The sequence below is a fragment of the Camelus dromedarius genome, chromosome 1, assembly GCF_036321535.1.
Source record: "Camelus dromedarius isolate mCamDro1 chromosome 1, mCamDro1.pat, whole genome shotgun sequence".
In the NCBI taxonomy this organism is placed as follows: domain Eukaryota; kingdom Metazoa; phylum Chordata; class Mammalia; order Artiodactyla; family Camelidae; genus Camelus; species Camelus dromedarius.
In genome coordinates, this window is record NC_087436.1 from 45,292,487 (window position 1) to 45,318,531 (window position 26,045).

At 36.0% G+C, this 26,045-nt stretch overlaps 1 protein-coding gene and 1 long non-coding RNA gene across 2 annotated transcripts in view; one reads left to right on the plus strand and one right to left on the minus strand.

Moving 5' to 3' along the window:
- LOC135320102 (uncharacterized) overlaps positions 1–26,045 on the plus strand; it is a 220,140-nt gene that overhangs the window by 39,030 nt on the left and 155,065 nt on the right. The window lies entirely within an intron of this gene.
- The window catches only part of ENPEP (glutamyl aminopeptidase), a 76,425-nt gene that overhangs the window by 20,473 nt on the left and 29,907 nt on the right, over positions 1–26,045 (minus strand). The window contains exons 7-11 of the mRNA XM_010981090.3: positions 23,175–23,309; positions 21,362–21,427; positions 16,519–16,584; positions 16,233–16,384; positions 7,550–7,629 (exon numbers count right to left, since the gene is read on the minus strand). Coding sequence (XP_010979392.1) covers positions 7,550–7,629; positions 16,233–16,384; positions 16,519–16,584; positions 21,362–21,427; positions 23,175–23,309 — 499 coding nt within the window. The remainder of the gene's footprint in view (positions 1–7,549; positions 7,630–16,232; positions 16,385–16,518; positions 16,585–21,361; positions 21,428–23,174; positions 23,310–26,045) is intronic.

Here is a 26,045-nt window from a genome sequence, read left to right on the forward strand (position 1 = left end):
GGATTTACCAAATTAGCTTTCTTTCTAAAGAGGCATTCAGAATGTACATAGGACTCTAGTACATAGATTTTGGAAGCTCATCATTAAAGGAACAAAGACTTATGTTTTAAGTAAAAGCTACTCCCTTAAAATAACAGCTATTCTCTGATATGACCAGTATTTGTTGGCATTACTCCTGTACTTTTTAACTCATATACTCTTTTGTTTGCGTGGACAATGTACAATTTGAATAATGGTATGGGAAAACTTAGTGTATTAAAATAATTCCAAATAGTTTAATGTAATGACAGTGTGGGAAGTGATATTGGTAAATAGGAGATGAGGCTGGAATTAAAAATGGGGCTTCAGTGTGAAGAGCCACATGCTGTGTTAAGAAGTCCATCTTCTATAGGCACATGAAAAAGTGCTCAACATCACTAATTATCAGAGAAATGCAAATCAAAACTACAATGAATTATCACCTCATACCAGTCAGAATGACTATCATTCAAAAGTCTGCAAACAATAAATGCTGGAGACGGTAGAGAAAAGGGAACCTTCCTACACTGCTGGTGGGGATGTAGTTTGGTGAAGCTGTTGTGGAAAACAGTATGGAGATTCCTCAAAAAACTAAAAATAGACTTACCATATGAACCAGCAATCCCACTCCTGGGCATATATCCAAAGGGAACTTTAATTCAAAAAGATACATGCACCCCAGTGTTCACAACAGCACTATTTGTGATAGCCAACACATGGAAACAATCTAAATGTCAATCTGCAGATGACTGGATAAAGAAGTTGTGGTATATTTATACAATGGAATACTACTCAGCCATAAAAAATAATAAAATAATGCCATTTGCAGCATGGATGGACCTGGAGATTGTCATTCTAAGTGAAGTAAGTCAGAAAGAGAAATAAAAATATCATATGATATCACTTATATGTGGAATCAAAAAAAGACAAATGAACTTATTTACAAAACAGAAACAGACTCACAGACATAGAAAACAAACATGGTTACAGGGGTGGAGGGGAAAAGGGATAAATTGGGAGTTCAAGATTTGCAGATACTAACTGCTATATATAAAATAGATAAGCATCAAGTTTATGCTGTACAGCACAGGGAACTATATTCACTATCTTGTAGTAACCTATAATGGAAAGATATGAAAACAAATATATGTATGTATATGTATGTCTAAACTATTGTGCTGTACACTAGAAATTGACACAACATTGTAAACTGACTATACTTCAATAAAAAAAAAAAGAAGTCTATCTTCTGAGAGATGGTAGAAATAGAGGATATTTTTAAGCAGAGAAATACTATTCTCAAGCCTGTTTCTAGAAAGATAATTTTGATGGTGGTGTGGGGGATATATTAGAAGGAGATTGTAGAGAGTGCTGTAATAATCTAGGGCAAGAGAGAATGAGGATTTACACTAATGTGGAGAAGATGAAAATAGAAAGAAAGTGATATATTCAAGAGACACATCACCAGTAAAATCAACACCATCCTTTTTCTGACTTGATGTGAACGGTTAGAGGAGGGGAACATAGCTTGCATGATTGGATGAGTAATGGTGTTGCCATTGTAGAATAGAGGAAGATGATTCAGTTTGGGAGGAAAGATGATTTAAATTTTGGAAGTGTTCACAAGGTTTGGAAGATATCCAGGACACAGTAGTTTTTCATAATATATGAGTAAACTCTTCAACAAGACAATAAGTTTCTTTAGGAACTTTCAGAGTAGGTTCTTGACAAATTGTAAACCTTTGCCTCACTCATGTAGTATTTATCTTTCTTTGTCATTCTCCCATGGACAAGTTGTTGAAAGGAAGCTAATCTTTTGGCAGCCATACACTTTGAATGTTTGTATCAGGAGGAGAGCCTCTTGCTAAGTACGGAGCCATATGTTACAGGAGAAAGAGCATGAACTTTTGAGTCTGACAGATCTAGGATACAATCCTTGCTCTATGACTTACTAGCTGTGTGATCTTGGCCAAATCACTTGACCTCTCTGTATCGCAGTTCACCATTAGGGAAATAGGGATAAAAATCCCTCACAGGGCTGTTGTGAAGATTAAATAAGATAACATAGGTAAAGTGTTGGTCACATAGTTATGTGTCCAACAGATGGTAGCTATCTCCATTATTATGAAAGGGGATATGCCTTCAGTTCTATAAATAGCAAAGCAAATATAAATAACATTGAGAAGTTCCTGGCAATCCATCTAAATACTGCAGTATTTTAGTGTGCTTTATATATACCTAGTTAAGCCTGTCTAGAGTTACTGTGATTTTTCTCACTTTATAGATAAGGAAGCTGAGATCCAGGAAGTCAGTAGTTACTGGACTTTCCAAGTTCATGCTACTCTCAGAACAGTTGTCAACAACAAAATGCTGTTGGGTTGTTTAGTTACACAGTGAAGTAAGTAGGACTAAAATACTGATGCCTGTTCCAGGTGGCACATAGAAGTAAGGGTGTATGTTGCTTTCTGTTTTTCCATTTACTATTAAGTTTTTTTCAGTTTATAACAGTAGTGTATGTTCTTTATGATTCCAAATATGTATTTGGAATATACAAAAAGAGCATGGTGAAGAATATAAAAATTACTCGCCACCAGTTGATGCTGTTTTTATCTTTCTCTCTGTGTGCGTGTGTGCGTGTATCTTACATATATATGCACATACAAACACACAAAGCATATAGTGGAACCTTAGTGTTTTAATGGTTAGTAATCCTTTTCATTTGAAATTATATTATAAACACCTTGCAATTTCACTATATTTATATATATGAAGATATAGATTTAGTGGCCACATAGTACTCTACCAGTTGATAAATTGTTTTGTGTTTCTTGCTAGTTTTATGCATAAAAGTGGTGAATGAAGAAAGTATTAATTATTGTGTTAGTAATAATCATCGAGTCTTATCTAAATCTCAGCAAGTGGCCTAGAGAATCTCCCTGAAAAAAAGGTGGAAGGTTAATATGTAGTATATAATAAGCAGGAATCTGGGAAAAATGCAGTGTGATTTATGATGGATTATCATTGGCAGTGGTTGAGCTGATAGTGAAGATCTGTCAGTGTGTCCCTAGTCTGCCTAGGGAAGCAGGTGCCCAGCTGAGCTGGTACATGTGTTACAGATGATTTGATAGGTCTACTCTTATAGAGAACAGTGTTATGTGGAGAGACCTGTTGGTTATTTACCATACTGTTCCCTTTTCTTCCTGAGTACACAACTAAACTATATTTACTAGCCTCCCTTGCAGTTAGGTGGCAACATATGATTGACAACTGGACATAAAATGTAGGTAGAAATAGTAGATACACTTCTAGGACTGGTCCTTCCTCTGTCTTCTGGTCAGATGCAAAAGATCCAGCAGAGGAATCCAAGATTTGGGGGGGGGGGGCAGGGTGAAGCCATAAGAAGGAAGAAGACAGGAATTCTAAGTCATTATTTAGGGGTGAGCTACCTAGGAGAGAAGGCAGGTCAGGAACCCCTGCATTGGATTGTTGCATGAATAAGAAACTTTTATTGCATCTACTACTAATAGCCTCTAAATGGAATCTACTATGAACAGACTCCCCTGGCTAATGCAGTATACAAAGCTATCACAGCTTGATGACATCTCTAAAATAACTGACCTACCTTAACTCTCTCTTTACCCTTATTAGATAAACTTTCTTCCTGGAAGAGATACCTAATTAGCAGAAGTGAGTATTCTGATTCACCTTGGCCAGTATGTTTTTATTTGTGTAAGTTAACCAATTAGCATTCTTAGATGTTTGGTTTGTGTGAATAAGTCTTCCAAGACTTGGTTGACCAGGGATGAATTGATCAAAATGAGCTTCTGAATCTGCAAAACTGAATCCATGATGATCCAATCAAAATCCAAATATTCCATGAGACTCAGGAGACTGAAGAAAGTCTCTCCCTCTCTCTCTTTCTCATTGCTATTAAGTTCAAAAATACTTGCTCATCATTATTTTGATATGAAATATTTAAATATAACTATCATCAAGCTTTAGTAGTATCTTATTTATATGATAGTTAGAATCTGGTTATCTAAACCGTCTAGAATGCATCCTCAAATCTGAAAGAGTTAAAACAGTCATCACATAGTCTATACCACCTCCTAAGCCCTAAACCCTCTTTTCGACCCTATGTGCTTAGAAATTGCTATTTTAAAATATTATGTTTTAGCAACATTGGTTATCTGATAGCATGCAATACTCTACAAGTCTTCTAAATGTTAGAAAGCAGCAGATTAAAAGCAAAAAGGTGGTATACCACTAAATGTAGATGCACTGACAATAGCCAAAATAGTAGCTGGTATTAAAAGATAGAGACATCACTATATACAGGCAACCTCCAGAAGCACAGCAGTCTGCAGGCAGAAAAGCCTTCATTAAGCAAGGACTTAGAACTCTCAGTAAGTCTTAGGATGTACACGGCACCTTGTTGGGAGCAGGGTGAGCAGAGGACAAGGAGACTGATGTACAGTTTGTGTCTTCAAGGGGCTTATAATTTACTTAAAAATAAATATGCATATGCATGAGCATATGAATCTTAAATAACCATGATGCTGCTTAAAGTCTATGGAATTATACTAGGAATAAGGATTGGTGAAACTACTAGCATAAAATATACTATCCAGAGTCTGAGGAGAGATTATCCAGGGTGGGTTAGAATAGCCAGAGAAGCATCTGAGATAGCGGTCCTCTTCTTTTGTTATAAAGTACTTGCTTAATTGTTTTCATGTCTAAAATATCATGTGCAACACAGATGTAAATAAAAGACCTTAGGGGAAGTCCCGCTATTGCCTGGGAAATTTCTAACTGATGAATCACCAAAGAAACAGAGAGAAGGGAGTTAGGGCTGGTAACCTGAGCTGATTGCCCATTCAGTACACTCAGGACGTGTTGGTAATCTGTGCTCTGAGCTAGGAGCTGAAGATCTCCCCAAACAGGAAACAGGAACTTATTGCATAGCCTAAAAATGGAGCAGGCACTTTGAAGTAAGAGGAGATGTCTAGTTTGCTTCTGGCTAAGTGACCAGTCATGAATCTGAAGTTGAAGATAAAGATAGGTTTGTCATCAAAGCTCTGTGGACATTAGAACCTCCTCATTCATTGATTCATTCAGTAAACAGTTACTATGTACTTTCTGGAACTATGGAACAACCACAAAACAACCACAAAATTAAGCCCCATTTCCTCAAGGAATATTCTATGGGGAGGAGAGAGACAGATAAAGTCAATAGTTATAGCAAAAAAAAAAATGTATTAAAAGTGATGACAGAGGGGTAGAGAGTTGCTATGAGAGCCCTCTGCTTCTGAAATCTATTTTACGAAGCACTTGAATAAGCTTTAGTTATCTGGGAAATTTATTTTTATGGAAACATCATTTCATGAAACTGCTGGGTAGATTGTGTTAGTGTACATAAATTGTTCATGCTCTTAAATTTGTAAACAACAAATCAAGCAGCTTTCCAGACATTCCTCCAACCCTCAATTAACCAATGGTGACCAATGGGGAAAATATGTACTAATATTTAAACCAAATCCACTGAAAACCTCCCAAGGGAATCCCAGCCTCATTATGCCTTTTACCAGTACGATTGCACATTTTTAAGTGTCCTTTTTTTTGGTCTTCTCTGTTTTCCTAAGAAAACAACCAGAAGACAGATCACAAAAGATGGAGCTTAATACTCAAACACAAAGTTATCCCATATAAAATATTAAGACAAAAGGGCATTGATCTAGGAATTCTAGAAGAATTCAGGAGAATTGCTGACCACATCAATTAAAGTTAGCATAAATGAGTAAGAGAAAGTTTCGTTGTAAAAGCAACAGAAAGGAGTCTTACCTAGACAATAACAAAGCTGAGAGAGTTTATAGTGAAATTAAAAACCACAAAATAATTTATAATAAAAGTGAAAAAAAAAACAAAGCTGAAAAAACCCTGCTGGATCCACATAAAAACTTGAACACACTTGAACACAAATATTTATAGCAGCATTATTCATAACAGCCAAAAGGTAGAAACAATCCACATGCCCATCAGCTGATGAATAGATAAACGAAAGGCGGTATGTCAATATGGTGTGAATATCATTTGACAATAAAAAGCAATTAAGTACTGAAACAAGCTATGGCATGGATGAACTTGAAAACACAGCCCAAATGAAGCCAGTCACAAGATGTACATGTATCATTCCATTTATATGAAATGTCCAGAGTAGTCAAATCTTTGCTGACAGAAAGTAGATTAGTGGTTGCTTAGGGCTGGGGGTGTAGGAGAAGAGAGCAGTTGACAGCTAAAGAGGATGGAGTTTCCTTTTGAGGTGATTGAAATGCTCTAAAATTGACTGTGGTGATGGTTACACATATTTGTGAATCTAATAAAAAATCACTGGATTGTACATTTTAATTGGGGGATTTGCATAGTATGCAAGTTATACATCAATAAAGCCATTTTTAGAAAACAATCTACTGGAAATAGAGTAAAAATTTACTTGCCAGAGGAAATTAATTACTATTTTAGAATATTTTGCAGGAGCAAATGAGCATATGTAAATAAAGGATAGGTGATATGCTTTTATCCCTGAGAAGCCACGAGTGAACGTCCATGCCAAGTGCTGTTCTGAAACCAGGTCTTGGTGGGACAGGTCGAAGAAGAGTCTCTTTTGTGTTAGATAAATGATTTTGAAACACAAAACAAAGACAATAGCAAAAGTATAAAAAGCAGGATTCTTCTGAGGCAGTTGCTAAAACCTGCCTTAATAATTATTTTTTCAGTGATCTGTAGTAAAGAGCATGTGATAAAGTCTCCTTCTTTTTATATAACTCTAAAATTTTTCAAGAAAGGAAAAGACAAATCAGTGGAGATGGAATACAGAAATATATTTCCAGTTGATTTAAGTAAGCTGAACAGTCACAGCTGAATTTTAACACAGGCAAGTTACAAGTAATTTGTTCAGGGAAGTGGATGGATGGAAGCCTACAGACATATATAGAGTGCCTTGAGCTCCCAGTAACAACTTACAACTTAGAAAAGGTAATTTGGAGTCATTAAAGTTTCTGATGTCTTGCTGATTTGAAAAATTGATAGCTTTAATTTAATGACAGCTTTTAAAAAACCAGGCTTGTCACATAACATTTTAAGAAATTCAATGGCTTAATTATCTGATATTTAAAAAAAAAGAAAGGAATAAAAAAGGAACAAAAGAAGGGAGGAAAGGGGAAGAGGGGAAAGAAAGGAAAAAAATTTATACATTAATCTTCCAATGATTGGATATATGACTCTTCTCCTATGGATATGGGTATTTATTATTGTGTCAGTCATGGTAAATCACTAAAAAGAGTTTCTTAAGGTAGAAAAGTTCTCATTATATTGTAGATAAAGATTTGGACTCATCAATAAATTATTTAAGAGGTTTCTTTTAGCTGAAATTTACATCATTAGTTAACAGATTTATTGTTGTTTCTTTATGCTTGTATTCGTTTAATGTGGTGCATTAATTCAAAGAAGAAGTAAGTCAATTGATGATATTTACCTCCTGTTTCTGACCTATTATAGAATGTAGTCCTTGATGCATTATCTTCAGTCCATTTAACTGGAATATTCCATGTGTAACTAAAGTTTTTTAGAAAGAAAAATTTTAGCTTTTATTACTAAAAAATGAAAATATTTCCAAAGAAAAAATAATTAAAAAGCAATAGAAAAGCATATTTTTCTCATAAGTGGTTGTCCAGTGTATAGTATATAACTAATACAATTAATACAGTATTCTTTTGTGATAAAGTAGGGTACATAATTGCTTTCAATTTCTATAAATCTCTAAAATTTGGAAATTTGTATCAAAAAATTAGCTAAGGATGAAAAAGATTATTTCAATAAAATGCCTCGAAGCTTTGGAATAAAGATACTGCACAAATATAACACATTATAAAATAAAATCGAGCAGTTACACACATGCTTGCACACACTCTAATATGCTGTAGTTTCTGTCAAAAAACAAAGCATTTTTAGAATTCAGAAGACAATCTTAAAATGCTGTGAAGGACATAACACATTTAGAAATCATGTTGAAATGACACTACCACCATCATCCCTTAAATCTCGTGCTCTTTAAAAATCTCCTATTTAGGACCATGTGAACTAGCGTGGTGTAAAGAAAATTCATCAGGCAAGCAGGTTTCAGGGGCTTCTAGTGTTCACTTCAGCCGCTTAGTATTTTCTTGTGGTGCAGGGGGGAGGAGTTTGGCTTTGTGTCTTGATACAATATATACTTAACATTGTAGTCTTAAAAGCTCATAAAAGAGGTCTTAAATGTCTTTTTGATTGTTCTCACATCGTAGCTCATCAGTCAGAAAATACAGGAGATCTAAAGAGAGGATGAATCTGTGTTTGGGTTTCAACTCAAAGCTGGCCTTGTTTTTCTTCATCTGTGACCATTCAAGTCCCTAACAGAATGGGAGAATAATATTTCTCCTTTTCAAGATATAATAAAATTGATGTAATTCAGGAAGAATATATATTTGCCATCTACATGAAAGAAGTAATCCTTTGTTTTATAACTACTAAAATGTTTTTATAAATTGAGCTTTTACTAGCTCTCTTGGAGGATTTTATTGCAGTGGAATGTTTTTGGCTGTAAGTTTCATAGACCCAATACATAAACTGTTCATTGGCTCCTATAGGAGACATTCTCAGTACTCCATCCTTATCTGCTTGAATCTCTGTCATTTCTGTGCATCCCAGATTCCAATGTGCTTTCCCTGCCAACAGCCAGCACCTTGGTCTTTTTATCAGAGGACTGCCCTCTGGCTGCCTGAGTAAGGAAATCCAGAAGTTTCTGGAAATTTGTATCCTTGGGTGCAGCCCTCGGCCAGTGATAGGTGAGCATGAGAATGTTCTTTGCCCCATCTCCCAAGACCTCTGTGTAGCACTGTCTCCCTTCCCTTCAGGGTAGTTAACCCCAGACAGGACCTGCTTGGTGTTGCACCTTGGCTGCTTGATGTCCCACTGCCCAACCCCCTACCAGCCTTTCCGAGAAGCACCTCCTAATGAGTCATTTTCACTTGAATGATCACCTCAGGGTCTGCTTATAGTGAAGCCAACCTAAGAACCATCATCCCTTGTAGCTTCTCAACAGACAGAAAAACAAGCTTTTTTTTTTTTTTTGTAAGTCACATCCTACCTACAGGTTTCATTCTCTTACTGCTCTGCTGATTTGGTGTCACCGTGTAGACTAGCATCTCACTCCTCCTCATCTTTCCCCAGTGTCCACCTGGCTGAAGCAGCAGAGCGTGCAGTGTCTGGATGCCCTATGTGCACAGTCAGGATTTCACATTTCCACTGTCTCCTCTGATGCCTGGTCTCCGGGACTAGGCTGTGCCTGAAAGTAGGCATAAGATATACTACTAAGGTTGTGTGAAAAATACTACTCTGACATCTGTAAGAGTATGGTGAGATGAAAACAGATAGAGGGTTGAGGCTATTTCACTTGACAGTTTTGGAATCACTTACAGGAGCTAATCTAATCTGAGCAAAATAATAGATCTGAGAGTACAAAAGAAATGGAAATTACGTAAATGAAATGATAGAGTTTCTTATATGTTATCAAAAATTCAAGAGTATCAGATTCATTTTTTAAAGGTATAATTCACTTTTTAAATATCTTACCATATAACAGTTTGTGGCAGTATAAATATGGCCAATCTAATTTTCACTAAGGAAACTGACTTTGGTTGCCCCAAGATAACACAGCTACTCCCATTCTTCACCCTTTTATTTTGAGTGGACTGCCAAAGACATGCAAGATTGTCCCATAGAGAATTCCCCCTGATGGAGATGTCAGACTGGCCCATTTCTAAGAGGTGGTTGAGGCCATACTGTTAAAACAGTAGTTTACACATGTGTGGGCCATTTAGATTATAAAAAGTTTTTGGTCAGTAAAAATTTCCTAATCATGGAATATTTAAGCAGTGAGAAAAGAAGAGGCCATTCAGTTTATCGTACAATTGAACCTTGTGTACCAGACAGGAATATATCTGAACAGACAGCAGGTGAACACTGAGATTGGAGAAAAAGCTAATTCCTTACTGGGGGCATTAAGGCATATATTATGATCTAACTTTTTAATCAATTGAAAAATATGGAGGTGTCACTTTTGATATAATGTCTTTTTCTCTCTTATTTGTTCAGGATCTACTATAGATTTTTGTGAAATGTTCTCAACAGAAAAGCCCATGTTTTCTGGGTTTATTTTCCTATGCATATATAATGTGTAACTTTTTTTTACCAAAAAATGGAACAAGTAGATTGAAAATGATAAATGATCACTAAAAATCATGCATCTATGAATCTAAATTTTAGAAAAACTATCTGAAGGTTGAAACTAAAAAAATTAGAGAAAAGTGTAAATATTAATATAGTACCATGTTCTGAATCTTAATTAATGCACTTTAAAGATTTATTATAATTTTAAAAGTGATTTTAGATCTGATGATATGTTTAAGTTCCCTTGGTAATAAAATCTTTTGTTTGTGTGGAAAGGAATCCATAACCAAGGAACAGTTCTTAAAAATCCAATCAAACCAGTTTAAAAATGGTGTTGGTTGTGTCTTTGGTTTAAGTCAGTGCATATGTATGACAGAAGGGAAAACCACTGTGAAGCTTTCTTAATGGAAGTTTGTTTCTCAAGGAGGAAATATATTTTTTAAAATTGCAGTGTCCAAAGACTATTAAATAGCAGTATTAAATATGGCCAATCTGATTTACTAGATCATAAGAGTAACTGTAAAAAAAAAGTTTAACAGAATGATCTCAGAAATTACTATGTGATTTTTGTAATTGAATTATCACCTGATAACAAATCAGTTCCATGTTTCAAATCACATACTATGAAAAGCAAAGAGTGAAAAACAAAGAAGTTTTCTCCATCATAATCTTTCCTCTCCAAAATAAAGAAAAGATAAAGAAGGATATACAGATACTCCCTGATTGATCTCATTTGATCTAAGAACTCACATTTTCTTTTGTTTTGGCAAGAACTATTAATTTTCAGAACTTGCCTCACAGCAAGATTCCCAGTTTCTCTGAATTTTATTTACTGTGGGAGAGCTGAGTGTCTGAGGTTTCCAGGAGGAGAAACTGGTCACGGTTTCAACAAGGTGAGCACCACGGGCTTTCTTGATGCTTCTCCAGTTCAGGTGCCCACTAGTATCTTGGAAGCAGCCAATTTAATAATTCTGAGTGCTCTTCATTTTTGATACCTTCGACAGAAAGTGTTTTGGCAGTCCGAATTTTTGTTAGTGTGAGTGTGTTCCCAAAGCCCTGAATTGGAAGCCAGAAAAGAGGTTCTATTCCTGCAGCATGGAGTACGTGTCGTAAAATGGGTTTATAAATCTATAAAGATCTTTCAGGTCTCTAGAAGTATTGCTATGATCCCTATAGAACAAGATGAGAACCATACTCTGAAAGGAGATGGTCCTCTGCAAATTCGTCCTATTGTATTCCCAGCACATTATTATTTAATTGGAAATTTTAGCTCCACCCAATCTTTGGAATATTGAACACCTGCCTCCAGCCCACAGTCACTCTCCTAGTGCAGACCCCCATCAACTCCACCATCTCTCACATGCGCCACTTGCTACAGTAGCATCCTAACTGTCCTCCCAGCTTCCACTCTTGTCCCACCTGATCTGTCTGCCATAGTGCAGCCAGAGGGGAACTTGGAAAAATGCATACTGATCCTGCCAGTTCTCTCCTTAACATCCTTGAATTTGCACACACAGTTGTTCAAAGTCTTTAGCATGGTCTTCATGCCTGGCCCCTGCCTTCCTCTCTGAGTTCATCTCCCGTCACTTTCCCCAGTGCTCTCTGTTATCCAGTTCATGGAGCCAGATTGCCTGCATTCAAACCAAGGATTCATCACTTACACTCTGTGCCTTGAATAAGTGACTTAATCATTTTCTGCCTAAATTTCTCCATTATAATAAAATACTCTAAAGTACTTAAAATAGTGCTAGCTACTTAATAAATGCTCAATAAGTATTGCCTATTATATGTAGAATGCTTCTTTTAAACTTTAGGGCCTTCATACCTGCTGCCGTTTCTGTTTCGACAATCCGGACAGTCATCCCCTACATCAGTTTATTCTGCTTAAATATCACTTCCTCAAGTAAGAAAGTCTTCCTCCCTACTCTGCGCACCTCCTGCCCTACCAATTAATTCAGGCTCAGCCTATCAGTGGACACATATAGCAGGACAGAATAATTACTCTGAAACTTCCAAATGGAAACTTGTTTTGCAAGAGAACAATGTTTTTAAACTTTAATATCCAAAGGCTCTAGTGGTATTAAAATTAGCCAGTCTGATTTGCTAGCACGTAAGACAATAACCATAAAAGAACCCATTTGTGGTTATTAAACACTTCCTGAGGTACCTTTTCCACAGCCTATGAGTCTCCTTCCTCACGTTACTCTAATTGATACTGAATAATTGATCTTGTGATGATTTATATATAAGTGACTATGAAGTAAATGAGACAATGAGACCATTGAAAAAGAGAGAAAGAGGGTGAAGGGTCTTTTCAGTGGAAATCAGGAGGCAGAAATTAGACGCTGGAGTGTGGTAGGTACAAAATCCTCTCCAACCGAACCAAGTGTTAAGAAGTTGAAAGACAATAAAAATCGGTATGAGTGACACCAGAATGATGTCCAGGGGACCAGTGATGCACTATGTTTCTCCCGTTTAGCCAGGATGCAGTCTAGGAGCGGGGCTGAGCTGTGTAACAGGGGTCTGAGATGACATCCACCCAGGTTACTGTGGCCAAGCCCAGGGGCCAGGAGTCCTGAGATCCTGATTTTGTTCTCTTCATTTGGGAGCAGCTGACATGCCAGGAATGTGTACAAAAACAACAGTTTAGTTATAGGGATGGTGATAGTATTAATACTCCTGTACAAGGGTATTCATACAGTGTGATAACACTGGCTATGTTGCACATGTTTTGCCAGTTTTTACAATATTTGAAATGCTCTTTAAAATCTGGCAAATTAGGGGAAATGACATTGGATTTGTAATTTCAATTGAAATTCTTAGAGTCCCTTAACTCAGTAGTCATGTTCAAATGTCTACAAAAGCCTGAATTTGTGAAGTTAAAGGTTTGAATGTGTTGAAAATGCCCAAGAAATTTGACATGCTGTATTTATGAATTTTAATTTGTTAGATTCATACAAACGTATAAGAAAGTATTTTTAAAAATTAGATTTGTGAATCTGTGTCTTTAGGTGTTTGTATTTTGAAATTATAAATGGAATTTAATTAAGTTTTAAGTAGTGATGTTCTTAATGATATATGCAAAAGAATTTGATTGAGTTTGTAATTGATGTTTAAAAGTTCAGGAGAATTTCATTTGAGCATTGCAAATAAAAACATGGTTAATCAAAAACCTGAAAAACTGCTGTTGAAAAGCCACAGTCCCCTCCACCCTTCCCACAGGCCAGCTTCTCTCTCAAAATATCCCCTTTTAAATGCTTCTGGTTTTAGTTCTTCTGATGTCTAATTCTGTAACTCTAATATACCGCTATATTTTTTTAGATAGTATTTCTAAACTCAACCATGAGAGGGTGATTTAGTTTATTAACACTATTTTCTCTTCCATTCCCCCTTTAAAAATCAAATTTTGATATAGTACTATTAGACTTTCTATAGGTTACAATTATTCCTTCGAATAATATACTCATACTATCATTTCTTGCTTTATAAATTTTAGTATTGCTAGTCTCTCCTAACTGTAAAATGAGGGTATCCTGTGCAGTGCTGGTAAATGCTTAACAGCTGGCTCTCAGGGAGGGTAGGGGTGGGAGATGGAACGTAGTATTTGCTGATTCCCATTAAGTCACATCGTAACCAATTTCAAACTACCAGCATGATGTCACTGAGTTGGGATTAGAGCCGCTGAATCAGTATCCTGACACTTGTCTTCCACCTTTTCTTCCTCTTCTACGTCCTTTCTTCTGTCAGCTATTTTTTCTTGATAAGACTGTTTATGTTTACAATCTACTCGGCCACCATAACAGAAGTTTTACATATGTTATCCATTGGTTGATTATAAAAGGTAAAAGACAGTAAGTAACATTTACAAAATTATACTATATACATATTGTTGGCTAAGAAGTGTGTTGGAGTTATTTCCTTCTCTATGGTCTGATTTCATGGCCCTTACGTCACTTAAATAAAATTTTGCAATAACACACTAACATAAGGGTCAAATGGACTCCTTTTTCTTATACTTTATCAATGACATAAAATCACTCTACCTGCTTCCTATCTTTGGATCACAGTTTTTTATAAACAGCTTTAATTTTGTTTTTTTCGTATTTTCTTCTGTGTAGTTGACCAAACTTCACCACCTCCTCAAGTTTTCCCATCTTCCCAGTCATACTCTCTTCCTCACGGCACCGTGAGCCCGCTGGATCGCTTTTGGTCTGTGTTTCCTTTCAGGCTCTCCTAGGTTGGATGCACTGTTTTCCTGGATCTCATGTCTTCCTCTTTTTTGATTTACTCTTATTTTTTCTCTTCCTCCTGCAGTCCCCTTGGAGTGCAGCCTTAGTAACTTTCTAAGCACTGCTGTGTGGAATGCATATTCTGGAGCTGCGTATCAGAAAATGTCTTTACTGTGCTTTTGTATTTGGTTTAGGGAACTGGGTAGAGAATTGGAGACTGAAAATATGCTTTGCATCTACATTCTAGATGATTGCTCCATTTTCTTCTTGTGTTCAGGGTTGTTGTGGAGAAATCTAATGCCACACTAACTCCTGTGTGCTTGTTTTCTGAAATGTCATGAGGATGTAGCTCGGTATGTGGGGTTTTTTTCCTTTTTGTACTGTGTAGTCAGTGAGCCTTTTAATCCGAATCCTTATGTCCTTTATTCTTTGATATATTTTACTCCTTAAGTTTCTCTGTTTTCTTTTCTGAGAGACTTCTATTAGTTGGGTGCTAGATCTTCCACATTTGTCTTCTTTCATATTTACCAGTTTTGTGTGTTTTTGTCCTGTATTTTTAGAGAATTTCCCAAATTTATTTCTTGTTGGTCTATTAATTTTTTTGACAACCAAAAATTTAACCTTTTAGGGCTCTTTTACATTTTCAGTTTGTCCTTTCAGAGACATTCTGCTCTTCATTAATGAGTATAATAGCTTCTTTGACCTCTGAATATATTTCATAAATTTATTTTTATTTCAATTATTTTTCTTATAGAGACAAGTTTTTTGTTTGTTCATGTGAGATTTTGCTTTTTATGCTTTTAGATTTTTTCATGTGTCTTGTGATCCCTGACTGTTCATTCGCATATGAGAAAGAAGGACTGAATTGATTATTCTTGTTGTCTTGTATGTAACCTCTGTACTGTTGAGAAGGGAAGCGTATTTTTGAAACCGACTTCTCTGCTGAACAGGAAGTCTGACTAGGGGCTCTGTGCCTGTGTGAGGGGAGCTGGCAGCTCCAGCCCATCCATCCTACAAACGCCATAAGGAGGAAAGCTGTACTCTGGGTGTCCCAACCAAATGGAAATCCTTAGCTCTTCTCCACTGTTTCAGTCGATTTCTTTAGGAAAAAAAGCCCTCTGGATTTTTGCCTTGAGTCATTGCCAGACTTCTGAGAGCTCTGTGCAGAGGAAAGAATGGCTGTTGATGAAGGGAAGTGGGGAGTGAGGGGTCTGCCTGCCACAACTGTCCTGAGTCCAGACTTCAAATTAATTGCCCTGTTTCCCCCCTCACTTCTCGCTCCTGCCTTCTACTCTGAGTGCTGACACCGAGCCCAGAGCCTGTCTAGGAATAGGGAAAATCAGCTTCCACCTCTGCTTAAGTTCCTTTCTAACTGACTGCATGTTCCTCAGTTTGTTTTCTGTCTATCTTCCTCCCTCTGCTTTTCATCTTCTAGAATTCTATGATGCATGTAGCCCTTTCTCTCTATTTTCTTTACTTTTATGAGTTTCTTTCTTTTAGTACTTCTATTTCCTTATTTGGTGATTTCTGGGAAGGATAGGACTGGCGTGTATGTGCTCCATCCACCATTTGGAACCTGGAGAAAACTGAGTTATTTCTGGATGCCTTTGTTTCTCTAAAGACACTATGCTTTTTAGTCAGGTGCTAAAGGGCAAGGTATAAGTGAATGGCCAGTATTTCCGTAAAATTTCTGCTTTTCTCTTGAAATGCATTATAGATCCTTACCCAAAAACTGAATATGGCTCGGAAGCATTGGCTTTTGAGTCCAACAGAAAGCGTTTCTGTGTGATAGTCCTCGTGTTTTCCACATTAAGTACAGGATAACCCATCTGATTGGTCCAGGTGTCCATTACTTCTTTCACTGGTAGGTTACTTGCCTAAGATTTTTTTAATGGATAATGATTAAACAACAAATAAGGGGGAAATAAAAGGATAGAATAATCAGATAAAGAAATGATTGGTAAGTCATTTGTTAATTAAAGAAACATTTTGAGGATATACTCCTCCTTACCTCTTCAAGTGCTTCCCAAAAATCTGAAGTTCTTGCATTCTTAAATTCATGTTTTTTCAAATAATTCTGTATGTGAAAGATAACAAGTATTTCAGAAGTCAATGTTTGTTTTTCCCATACTTCCACAACATGAGCTGAACCTTTCAACATATTTCGCTATATTAATGTATAATATAGCGACTGTAGGTAGAAAGAAAATCAAATGATACACTGTATGCAAAACATTTTATAACCTACAAAAACACTGTACAAACAATGATTTATTTGGAAAGCATAAGGACATTTTTTCTTATTAATGAGATACTTTATTCTTTTTTAAGTAATGGAATTATAAACAGAAGACTTTATAATTTATGAGTTTAATTTTTTCAGGACAGGCAATGTAAGATACTTAAGTACAGTCAAATGATTAGCAAACAGCCAACAGTCCATAACACTTTTGATCCACTAGGAGAAGAGACTGTAATTCCATGATTCTCAATTTGTGGTGTTAACCTGTCCACCACTGGCTCATCCCCTACCTTCATTTAGACCAGTGGTGTTTCCTTATCTCAGACATCAGATGACCCCATCGCACAGGAGCGATTGAGGTGATACGTAAAGATAAAACCCGTGAGCGTGGCTCTAAGCCAGGGCTTAGCAACCTTTTTCTGTAAAAAGCTGTACAGTAAAGATCTGAAGTGTCGTGGGCCATGTAGTCTCTGTCGTAGCTACTCAGCTGTCCCTCCATAGCACAAACGCAGCCAAATGAATCAGCGTGTCTGTCTTCCAATCAAGGGTTACTTCTGCACACTGCTATTTGAATTCCATACAACTTTCACCTGTCATAAAATCTTCTTTTGATTTTTTTCCAACTGTTCAAAAATGTAGAAGCGATTTTGTTTGCAGGCCTTAGGATAATGGGTGGTGGGTGGGATTTGACCCTCAAGCATGAGTAGTTTCAGACTCCTGCTCTAAATAAATGAATATACAGCCTTTTGAATAACAGTAATCATGATCATGATGATGATGATAGATAAATTGGGGAAATTATTCACTTTAAAGAGTAAGTCTTCATTCTTCAAATATTTTAGAAATATAAAATTTTAACAAGAAGTCTCCCCCTTTTGTCAAGTCTGGTCACAAAATGTCTCTATATAGGAGTTTTCAGGTATAATGTGATATATATCTCCAGAGAAAATTCTCAGTCTTCTCCTTATCTCTTAAGTGCGCACTACTTGGGGTTCTCCAGGAAAACTACCAAAATTCCTGCTGTACATTCCTCTGTTATGCTCCAGAATTGTCCTACTTAAAATGTGGAGGTCTTTAATAGAAATAGAACCTTCTTATGTGTTCTTTGAACCTTCAAAGAAAGTAACCAGTGGTTGACTTTGCACATATCATTTTCACTGTAAGTTGCTATAATTTTCAGGAGGTGCTGTACCTAAGTTACACTATTTTCTAAATTCCTCTTCTTTTCAGGCATAGAGAGATAAAACAATATTAGCAGGAGTGCTCCAAGATGCCTGGGAGAGGGTTGAGGCCAGTTTGTAATGCTGCCTTCATATTTGTTCTTTTGATGGGTTCACTGCTCAGCGCTGCCACTGGAGGGCAGGCGAAGGAAGGGAGAAGAGATGAAAGGCACATGTTCTATGTCAAATCTAGACATTCATTCCAGAGTTTTGCACAGATCATTCATTCCATCTCAGTAAAATAATTGGATTCTTGGAATAGTAATAATTTTAATCATAGCTACTTGTTAGTGATAATTTCTAATTAATGTATCTTCTTAAAATTAATTTAGAGGTTTCCTTGTATATTCACAATATCTTGTACTTACAAACATGCAATCTTGGAACTGGAAGGGAACTTAAATACTATTTTATACAACCCCCACATTTTAGGGGTGAAGGAAACTGGTGCCTAAAGAGGGTAAGAGATTTGCCTGAGATTACTGTGAAGAGACTTCTGAATCCAGGATCAGTTTGTGTGGTTTTCCACACTGTTATTATTGTTACTGTTTTTTAAATTACAGCTTCTTGCTTCTCCTGAGGTAGAGGCTCATATAAACAGTATATTCAAAGGTACTATTTTTTTTTTTGTCTATATTAGTGCATTTGAATATTCTGTATTAAGAAATTTCCTTCTTCACCTTGAATAATCACAATGTAGTCACTCCAGTCAAAAGTTCATGATAACCTAGGTCCCCCAGTAATAGTCCCTCATTAGTTGGTATCAGTGAGGACAAATGGAAAAGAACAATGCTTCTATTACTAGTATCTCAGGAAGGGAAAGGACATTTTCCAGCCTAGCCATTCCTGTCTTTTCAGGAATACTACTGATACTAGGAGAAAAAGAAAGGATGGATATATTTCTCAGCTTCTATTTCGTGGCCAGCATTGTTATCAATACGCCATTTTCTAATATGCTTTTTAAGTACAATCACAGACTGAAAGATTTTCTAATTGATGGGTTTGCTCTTATTTCCCTACATTCTGCACCTACTTGGCTGCCTGAGGTTTGGGGGAAGGTGATGAACATGAAAGGGAACAGACAATTGGCCACCCCCAGAGTTAATGCCACACCACTTGAGCTAACTGTCACTTTTGATAGAAAGTTAGTATTTACAAGGGAAAATATCTTGAACAATGTCACACATTGTGGGATTTAGGGGAGCAATCATTGCATGATGATGAATCAAGGAGGGGTATATTGTATTCATTTGCAAATATATGAAGGAATGCTCCACTTGGTGTGAGAGCTTATTGAGTGTGCCCTATGTGCCCTATGATCATATGCTATTTGCAGATATTAGCTAGTGTTTGAAGTTTGGAGGCAAATAATGAGAGTTTCAGTGTCTTTTTGTGAATGAATTCCATAGCACTGTAATGGTATGAAAATTAATATCTATTCATTCTAATTCAGTTTCTAGCACCATCTGTAGTCACAGTTAGGTTGAAGGAAGACAGTTTAACTTGAGAAATGTTAGTTTTAGACAGGACTGGGTTTTTAATTAATTATACCACAGATACTGGGCTAAATGAAATGGGAGAGTATTACTGAATTATTAGAATAGATATTCATTTTTAAAGACTCTTTTGGTACTTCTCAAAAAAAGTTCATATGAAAAATGATTTAATCTGAAGTCAGCTTTGAAGACTCCAAGAATGTATTATTCATCAGTTTAACTTAGAATAAAAACTGTGAAAAGGATATTTTAACTTAATTTTTAAAAAGGAATTGTCTTTGTTTATTTTTGTATTCTGTGTTATTTATTGTAAACTATTCACTCACTCATTCTTTCACTGCAGAAGTATTTTATAGCTCTTCTAACATCTGTAACGCATGCTACTAGGCACTAGAGTATATGCAAAGATACAGAAGGCACAGTTCCTCACTAAAGGTGCTTTCATTTAGAGAAGATATGACATTTGAGTTTGAAGCTGATGGAAAGTTTACAGGATATTCTAATGTACATGTAAGAGCAAGCACATAGCTTCTTCCTTTCTACCTAATGTCAACACAGAATATTTTATTAATGGACAAAAGGAGTAAAATGGACTGATATGTTCCCTGAATATTTCCTAAATCCTGGTCTTATTTCTTACTTTAATAGTAGCCTAGGAATTTAAGTATTTGGTAAAAGGGGACTGTTCCCTTTTAAAGGTATCACAGAGAGTACTAATTGCCACATAAGAAGACCTGATGGTCATTAGAGTTTTAGGAATGATGGGCAGGCATTGTCTCGGGGAAATCACATCCAAAGAAAGTACTGGTACCCTTTGGGAAAGCTAGCAGGGCACTGCTCTGACCTGCTTTCTATTTTATGGGCTGGACACTATCAACACTACTTTGCCTACCTACCTGTCACAGCAGGGAGGATGGAGATGGAAGGGAAAGAGTAGGAAGACAGTTCCATCTTTAGGCTGCAACAGGGCCAACCTGCAGGCAGGACAGTTACAGAGACACAAGGTAGCAATGGTGCTAATATAAAACCCTGAGAGAATTGGCTTAGGTTTTGCTAGAAGGACAACAGTGGAGCTGCAACATCCACTGGAGGAATAAGCTTAAGTCGGCTGTGTGAAATGCTTTAAGAAATTGATTGTTATTCTGTCCCCAAAAGGAAGCAGGCCCTCTTTACTACTGACTTTATCATAATAGAAATGTTTATAGTAACCATTTTCAAATCCAATAATATAGAAAAAGTCATTTTACAAACTGTAAGGGAAAACCTTTATGGATAAATTTGAATTTTATATTATAGTGCTATGGACTGAATTGCATTCCCCTGAAATTCACACATTGGAGTCCTAACCCCCAGTGTGATGGTGTTTGGAGATGAGGCCTTTGGGAGGCATTTAGGTTCAGATGAGGTCAGGAGGGTGGGAACCTCACAGTGGGATCAGTGTCTTTATGAAAAGAGGCACCAAAAGGCTCTCTCTCTCTCTGTCTCTCTCTCTCTGCCGTGTGAGGACACAGCAAAAAGGGGGCGAACCTGCCAGCACATTGGTCTCAGACTCCTCAGCCTCCAGGACGCTGAGAAAATTTCTTTCTGTTGTGTATGCTACTGAGTCTGTAGTATCTTGTTATGGCAGCCCGAGCTAATATAAATGTAAAGGGCATCCTAAAATAAGTAATGTTGACCTTCTCCATGAAACTTCTGCTAAATGGCAATTACAGATACAGTGTAGGTACTAGGCTGGATGTGAAATCACCTTTTTGTGCCTTGCTGTATTGTCTATTCCTGAGTAAGGAAAGTAAAAGTAAAAAGGGAATTGGCCTTAATTGATCACATATCTTAACATTCATGAGCCACATATCAGTGTAGTTTACTTCCAATACCATTAAAAGTAGTAAATCATACCTGACATCCTTTCTGAAATTTCTCTGGTGTTATCCAGTCTTCAAGCATTCTCAGAATGGAAGCTCCCTGTGATGGAAAAGTATGGCAAGTTAAACTAAAAGGATGCATAAGAAACAAATAACAGTGATCACTATTGTGGCTAGGTTTTCATGATCGTATTTCTGGGATAATTTTTTCAAGATGATTCTGCTAAGTTACACAGTATTGCTCGTGATTTTAGGATGAAAATACCACTTGGCATACTCCCTGTATCTATGCTCCTAAAATAACTAAAAGATAAGGAGAAATTGATAAAATGGCCATCATTTCCGTAACTTGAGGTTCAAATGATTACTGCACTTCACAAAACTAACCAGTAGATGGAGCCTTCCTAATGAAAGAGAAACGAAAAAGTTTTAGAAAAATCATGTTCTTTGATGAACGAGGAAAGCAATTTCAGGATAAAATTCTGTCTACTTCTTAAGTATATTTCAATACTTTTGAAAAAGAATTATATTTAACAATGGGAAATAGACAACTGAGGAATTAATCTGGGCAAATAGTTTAATATAGATACACAATTTAGACATAAAATCTTTTTGTTCAAACGTGGTTTAACTCATTTGGTTTTATTTAGTCTGAAGAACCTGATGAATATCTCTGCTCTCTATTGGCTTTTCACATGTTATAATTCTAAAATGCACTGTTTATAAATTTTAAAATCAACTTTCAAGTTACTGACCACAAAAACATTGCTTCCCCATTTAAGGTCACAATTTTTACTGTAATTTATTAAGTATAAGTTTTTTTTTTTGTTCCGAGTAGAAGGCTAAAGGTTGAGAAACATGTATTTATTTCTGACCTAATGCCTGAAACCCAGAAAGGAAGACACTGATTTAATAAATATAAATGTCTCCATGTGAATTATTAGAATATACTATAAGTAGATTAGACATTTTCATTTTAACAGGAAGATAAAAAGAATCATTAACAATGTAAAAGAAAAATGAATAAAGGAATCCTGGAAAGCCAAAAATATGATACTATTAATGTCAAATACTAATATATAGAAGGCCTTTTTACTCAAGCCAATTTTATCTAGTATTCATTTTAATAATTATAATATTTCATCTTAAATAAAACTTAGGTAACATCCACATCAACAAAATGTATTAGTTTGCAGTTTGAACAACTTAACGTAGTGGGTAAATCATGAGGGGCTGAGGTGGAAAATTGACTAAAATATGTTGCATACAGGTGTGGAATAAATATGTTTAGAGGAGAAACTACAGGAGAAGTTGTGGGAGAAAATGGGTAACATAAAGCTTTGGGCCACTATGGATTTTCAGCAACTTTTCATAAAATTTTAATGTATTAAAAATGCCCCATCACAAGATGCTAACAAAATCATCTTTAAATCTTAAATAAAAATGGATGAAAGTAATTCCTTCAAACAGAGTTGCATTCAAATGCTTACTGGAAGCATTCTGCTAGAAAAGGTGGCCATATGTATGGCATTTCTTATTGACGACAGGGCATAAAAAGATTTACTGTCTTTTAAAAAAAATCAAGTAATTTTAAATTGGATGCTTAACATGTAAATGTTCAGTTGTCAGAATGAGAGCCGTTATAAACAAAAGTGAAAAGACAGATTTTTAGAAATCCGATTCAGAATTCTGTGACAAACTATTGAATACTCAGCACTTGGAATAAGTTCTACACTGTCTCTCTAAGTCCATTAGCATAGTCTAGCCGTTCTTACCATTTTTAGGCATTTACTGAGAGAAAAGCCACCAAACAGGAAGAATTCAAAACAGTGTCATATTTCCCCCACCTTGCTATAAGAAATCCCATCAAAAACAGATGTGATTTCAGCAGGAGTTGACACAGTGACAACAACTGGGTGTGAAGATATCAAAGAGTCATCCTCTTGTACAGGTAATACATCTTCAAGTAACATCTGGTCACGCTGAAATGACAGAATGAACCCAAGAGATTCAGCACTTACTTTATACTGGTGTATATGTCAAATTATCATTTTTATAATACAAACTGGTGGGAAAATAAACATAAATGACTCATATTAGTTAAAACAAGGATTTAGATGTTAAAATCAATCCTATTTTGCACTGATTGGACTACACTGATTCTGTTCTCTTCTATCTGGCAGGCCAAGAAGACACAAGCATGTATAAATTTGTTTCTGCTAATTCTGTGTGACTTTCAAACATGTGCCAAACTTTCCAAGCCCTGTTTCCATATCTATGCAACAGGCATGATTGTGCCACCTCACAGATTTGTCTGAGAATTAAGTGAGGAGGCATGTTGATTTGCCAAAAATTGATGCTTTAGTGGTCTTTTTCTGTCAACTAATCATTAGAATTTGGATAATTCATAATTGACTGAAGAAAACATTAGCTTTTGCTTTAGTTCTAACAATTACCTTCTAATTCCAGTCCTAAGTTTTCTCGGCAAAATGGTGTGGTGGAGAGGTTTAGCTCTCTAGTCAGACTTCCTAGATCCAAAGCTCATTTTCTCCACTTTCTAGACATGCAAGTTTAAGTAATTTCCCTCACTCATTAAATAGGTGTAATGATGGCATCTACTTTCTAAAAATGTGCAGAGGATTTAATGAGATGATGCATGATAAGCATTTGACATAGTACCTGGCATAGAGGGAAAACCTAACACAGTAGCTGCTATTAGTTTGATTCTTGATCAGTTAGATTCTGAAATCTAGCTCTATTAAATCACTACTAATAAAAAATCAAAAGCTTTATTGGTCTTACTTAATCAAAAATATTTCCAAGAAGTAGCATGCTGTATTAGTTTACAGTTTCCAATGTTGTGAATTGGAAAGTACAGTAAGCAAGGTACTATTGACAGGTGATGACTGTCAATCAAGGTAATTTTCACTTGGATTTTAATTTTGGGGCCCCTGAAATGTTTAGGTAAGAAGAAAGAATCTTGTTCTCAATGTCAGGAAATTTGACTCTCATCTTGGTTGTGCTTCCAATTGTCTATGTGACTATGGAAAATCATATTACCTTCCTGGGCATCAGATTTTTCACCTGAAAAAAATTTTCACACCACTAGTGTGGTACTTATCCAGCTTTCTTGCAATGTATGTTTGTTTCTCTGTCCCCTCCACCACTAGACCCTAAATTGGGAACTTCTGTAAGGACAGGAAGTGTGTTTTATTCAGTTTTGGGTCCTCCGTAATGTTCACTGAATGAAGAATGAATGAACGGATGGAGAATGAATGAGTTGGATCATGTGATTAAATTTCACTTAAGATCTGAAAGCTAAATTCTTCTGATATTTAATTGGTGTTTTTGAAACACTAAAAATTGAATGTCAAAATATTACATATTATATTATGTATAATATAACAATATTGAAGTGTTATAACTTCTTATAATATCGATATAAGAAGGGTTACTTTATGGAAAATAAAGGACAAAATAATTTTCATTTATATGAATTTAATTTCAGAAATTATGAAGTCAGCAATTTTCAACATAGATGAATAGTCCTCAACTAGGGGAAGCTTTGTGCCGCAGGTAACATCTGGAAATATGTGGAGACATTATTGCTTTCACAACTGGGATGGAGGGTTACTGGCCTCTAGTAGACAGAGGCCAGAGATGCTGCTAAGTGTCCTACCATGCACAGGGCAGCCCCCACAGCAAAGAATTAGCTGGCCCAAATAATAGTTCCATCCTTGAAAAACCCTGAAACATTTATTTTCTGCTTTTTTTTTTTCCTGGTTTTTAAATGATCTTAAATTCTCCTTGGTTTATTACCTTTGTTTAGGTATTACTGGGGATATTTAAAGTTTTAGGAAGGCCTCATGTAGATTACTTTTTAAAGAAGCAATTTTTGCAAATTAAATTTTTCACTTTTTGAAGCAGGTTGTGAAAACTACAAGGGCTTCAAGCATCTAATATTCTTCTCTTTTTTAAGTTTTTTTGTTTGTTTAGGAAAGTAATTTTTTATTTGGAAAGGATTGCAGTGATTGACATAGGAATGTATTGTTTTAAAAATATTAAGTATTTGATTATCCCTCCCCTATATATCTTCAAGAGCTAGAATTTTAAAAATTAAATATATATATATAAAATCTTTTTTAAAAGAAGACATTTGGATTGTTAGCTCTTGAAGCTGCTAACACTCTTCTTATTCTGTCCAGTAGAGGGCAGTACTCTGTATAGTACACGACCTTCTGTAAGACTGCTTAACATATCCACACACTTATTTTATATAAACACACTAATGAGAATACTTACACCATCTAAATACAAATAAAAACAGATGTAGCTTTGGGGAAAAATGTCTGTAGAGTTCATAGAAGCCTCTGTTCTAGGCCCCTCAGGGACACATGCTATAATAATAGAAATTACATGTACGTTTTGGGAGCTTTTAAGCTTACAGGGTGGAGAACAATATTCTTCTTTCATAGAGGAGAGGACTGACTCAGAGAGGATATGCAACTTGCTCAAGGTCACATTTCCTGTAAAGCATCTCAGAAATGATGTGTCCAGGATCTGAACCTGAGTCTAACTACTGAATTTGTGTGCTAACCTCTTTACCAAATCATTTCAGCAACCTGTCTAAGGTAAGTCATCTGTAAAATTAGGCTTAGACATTTTTCAAAGGCTTAGCACTACAGGTACTTTCTTGAACACAGAGTTGGCATTATCTA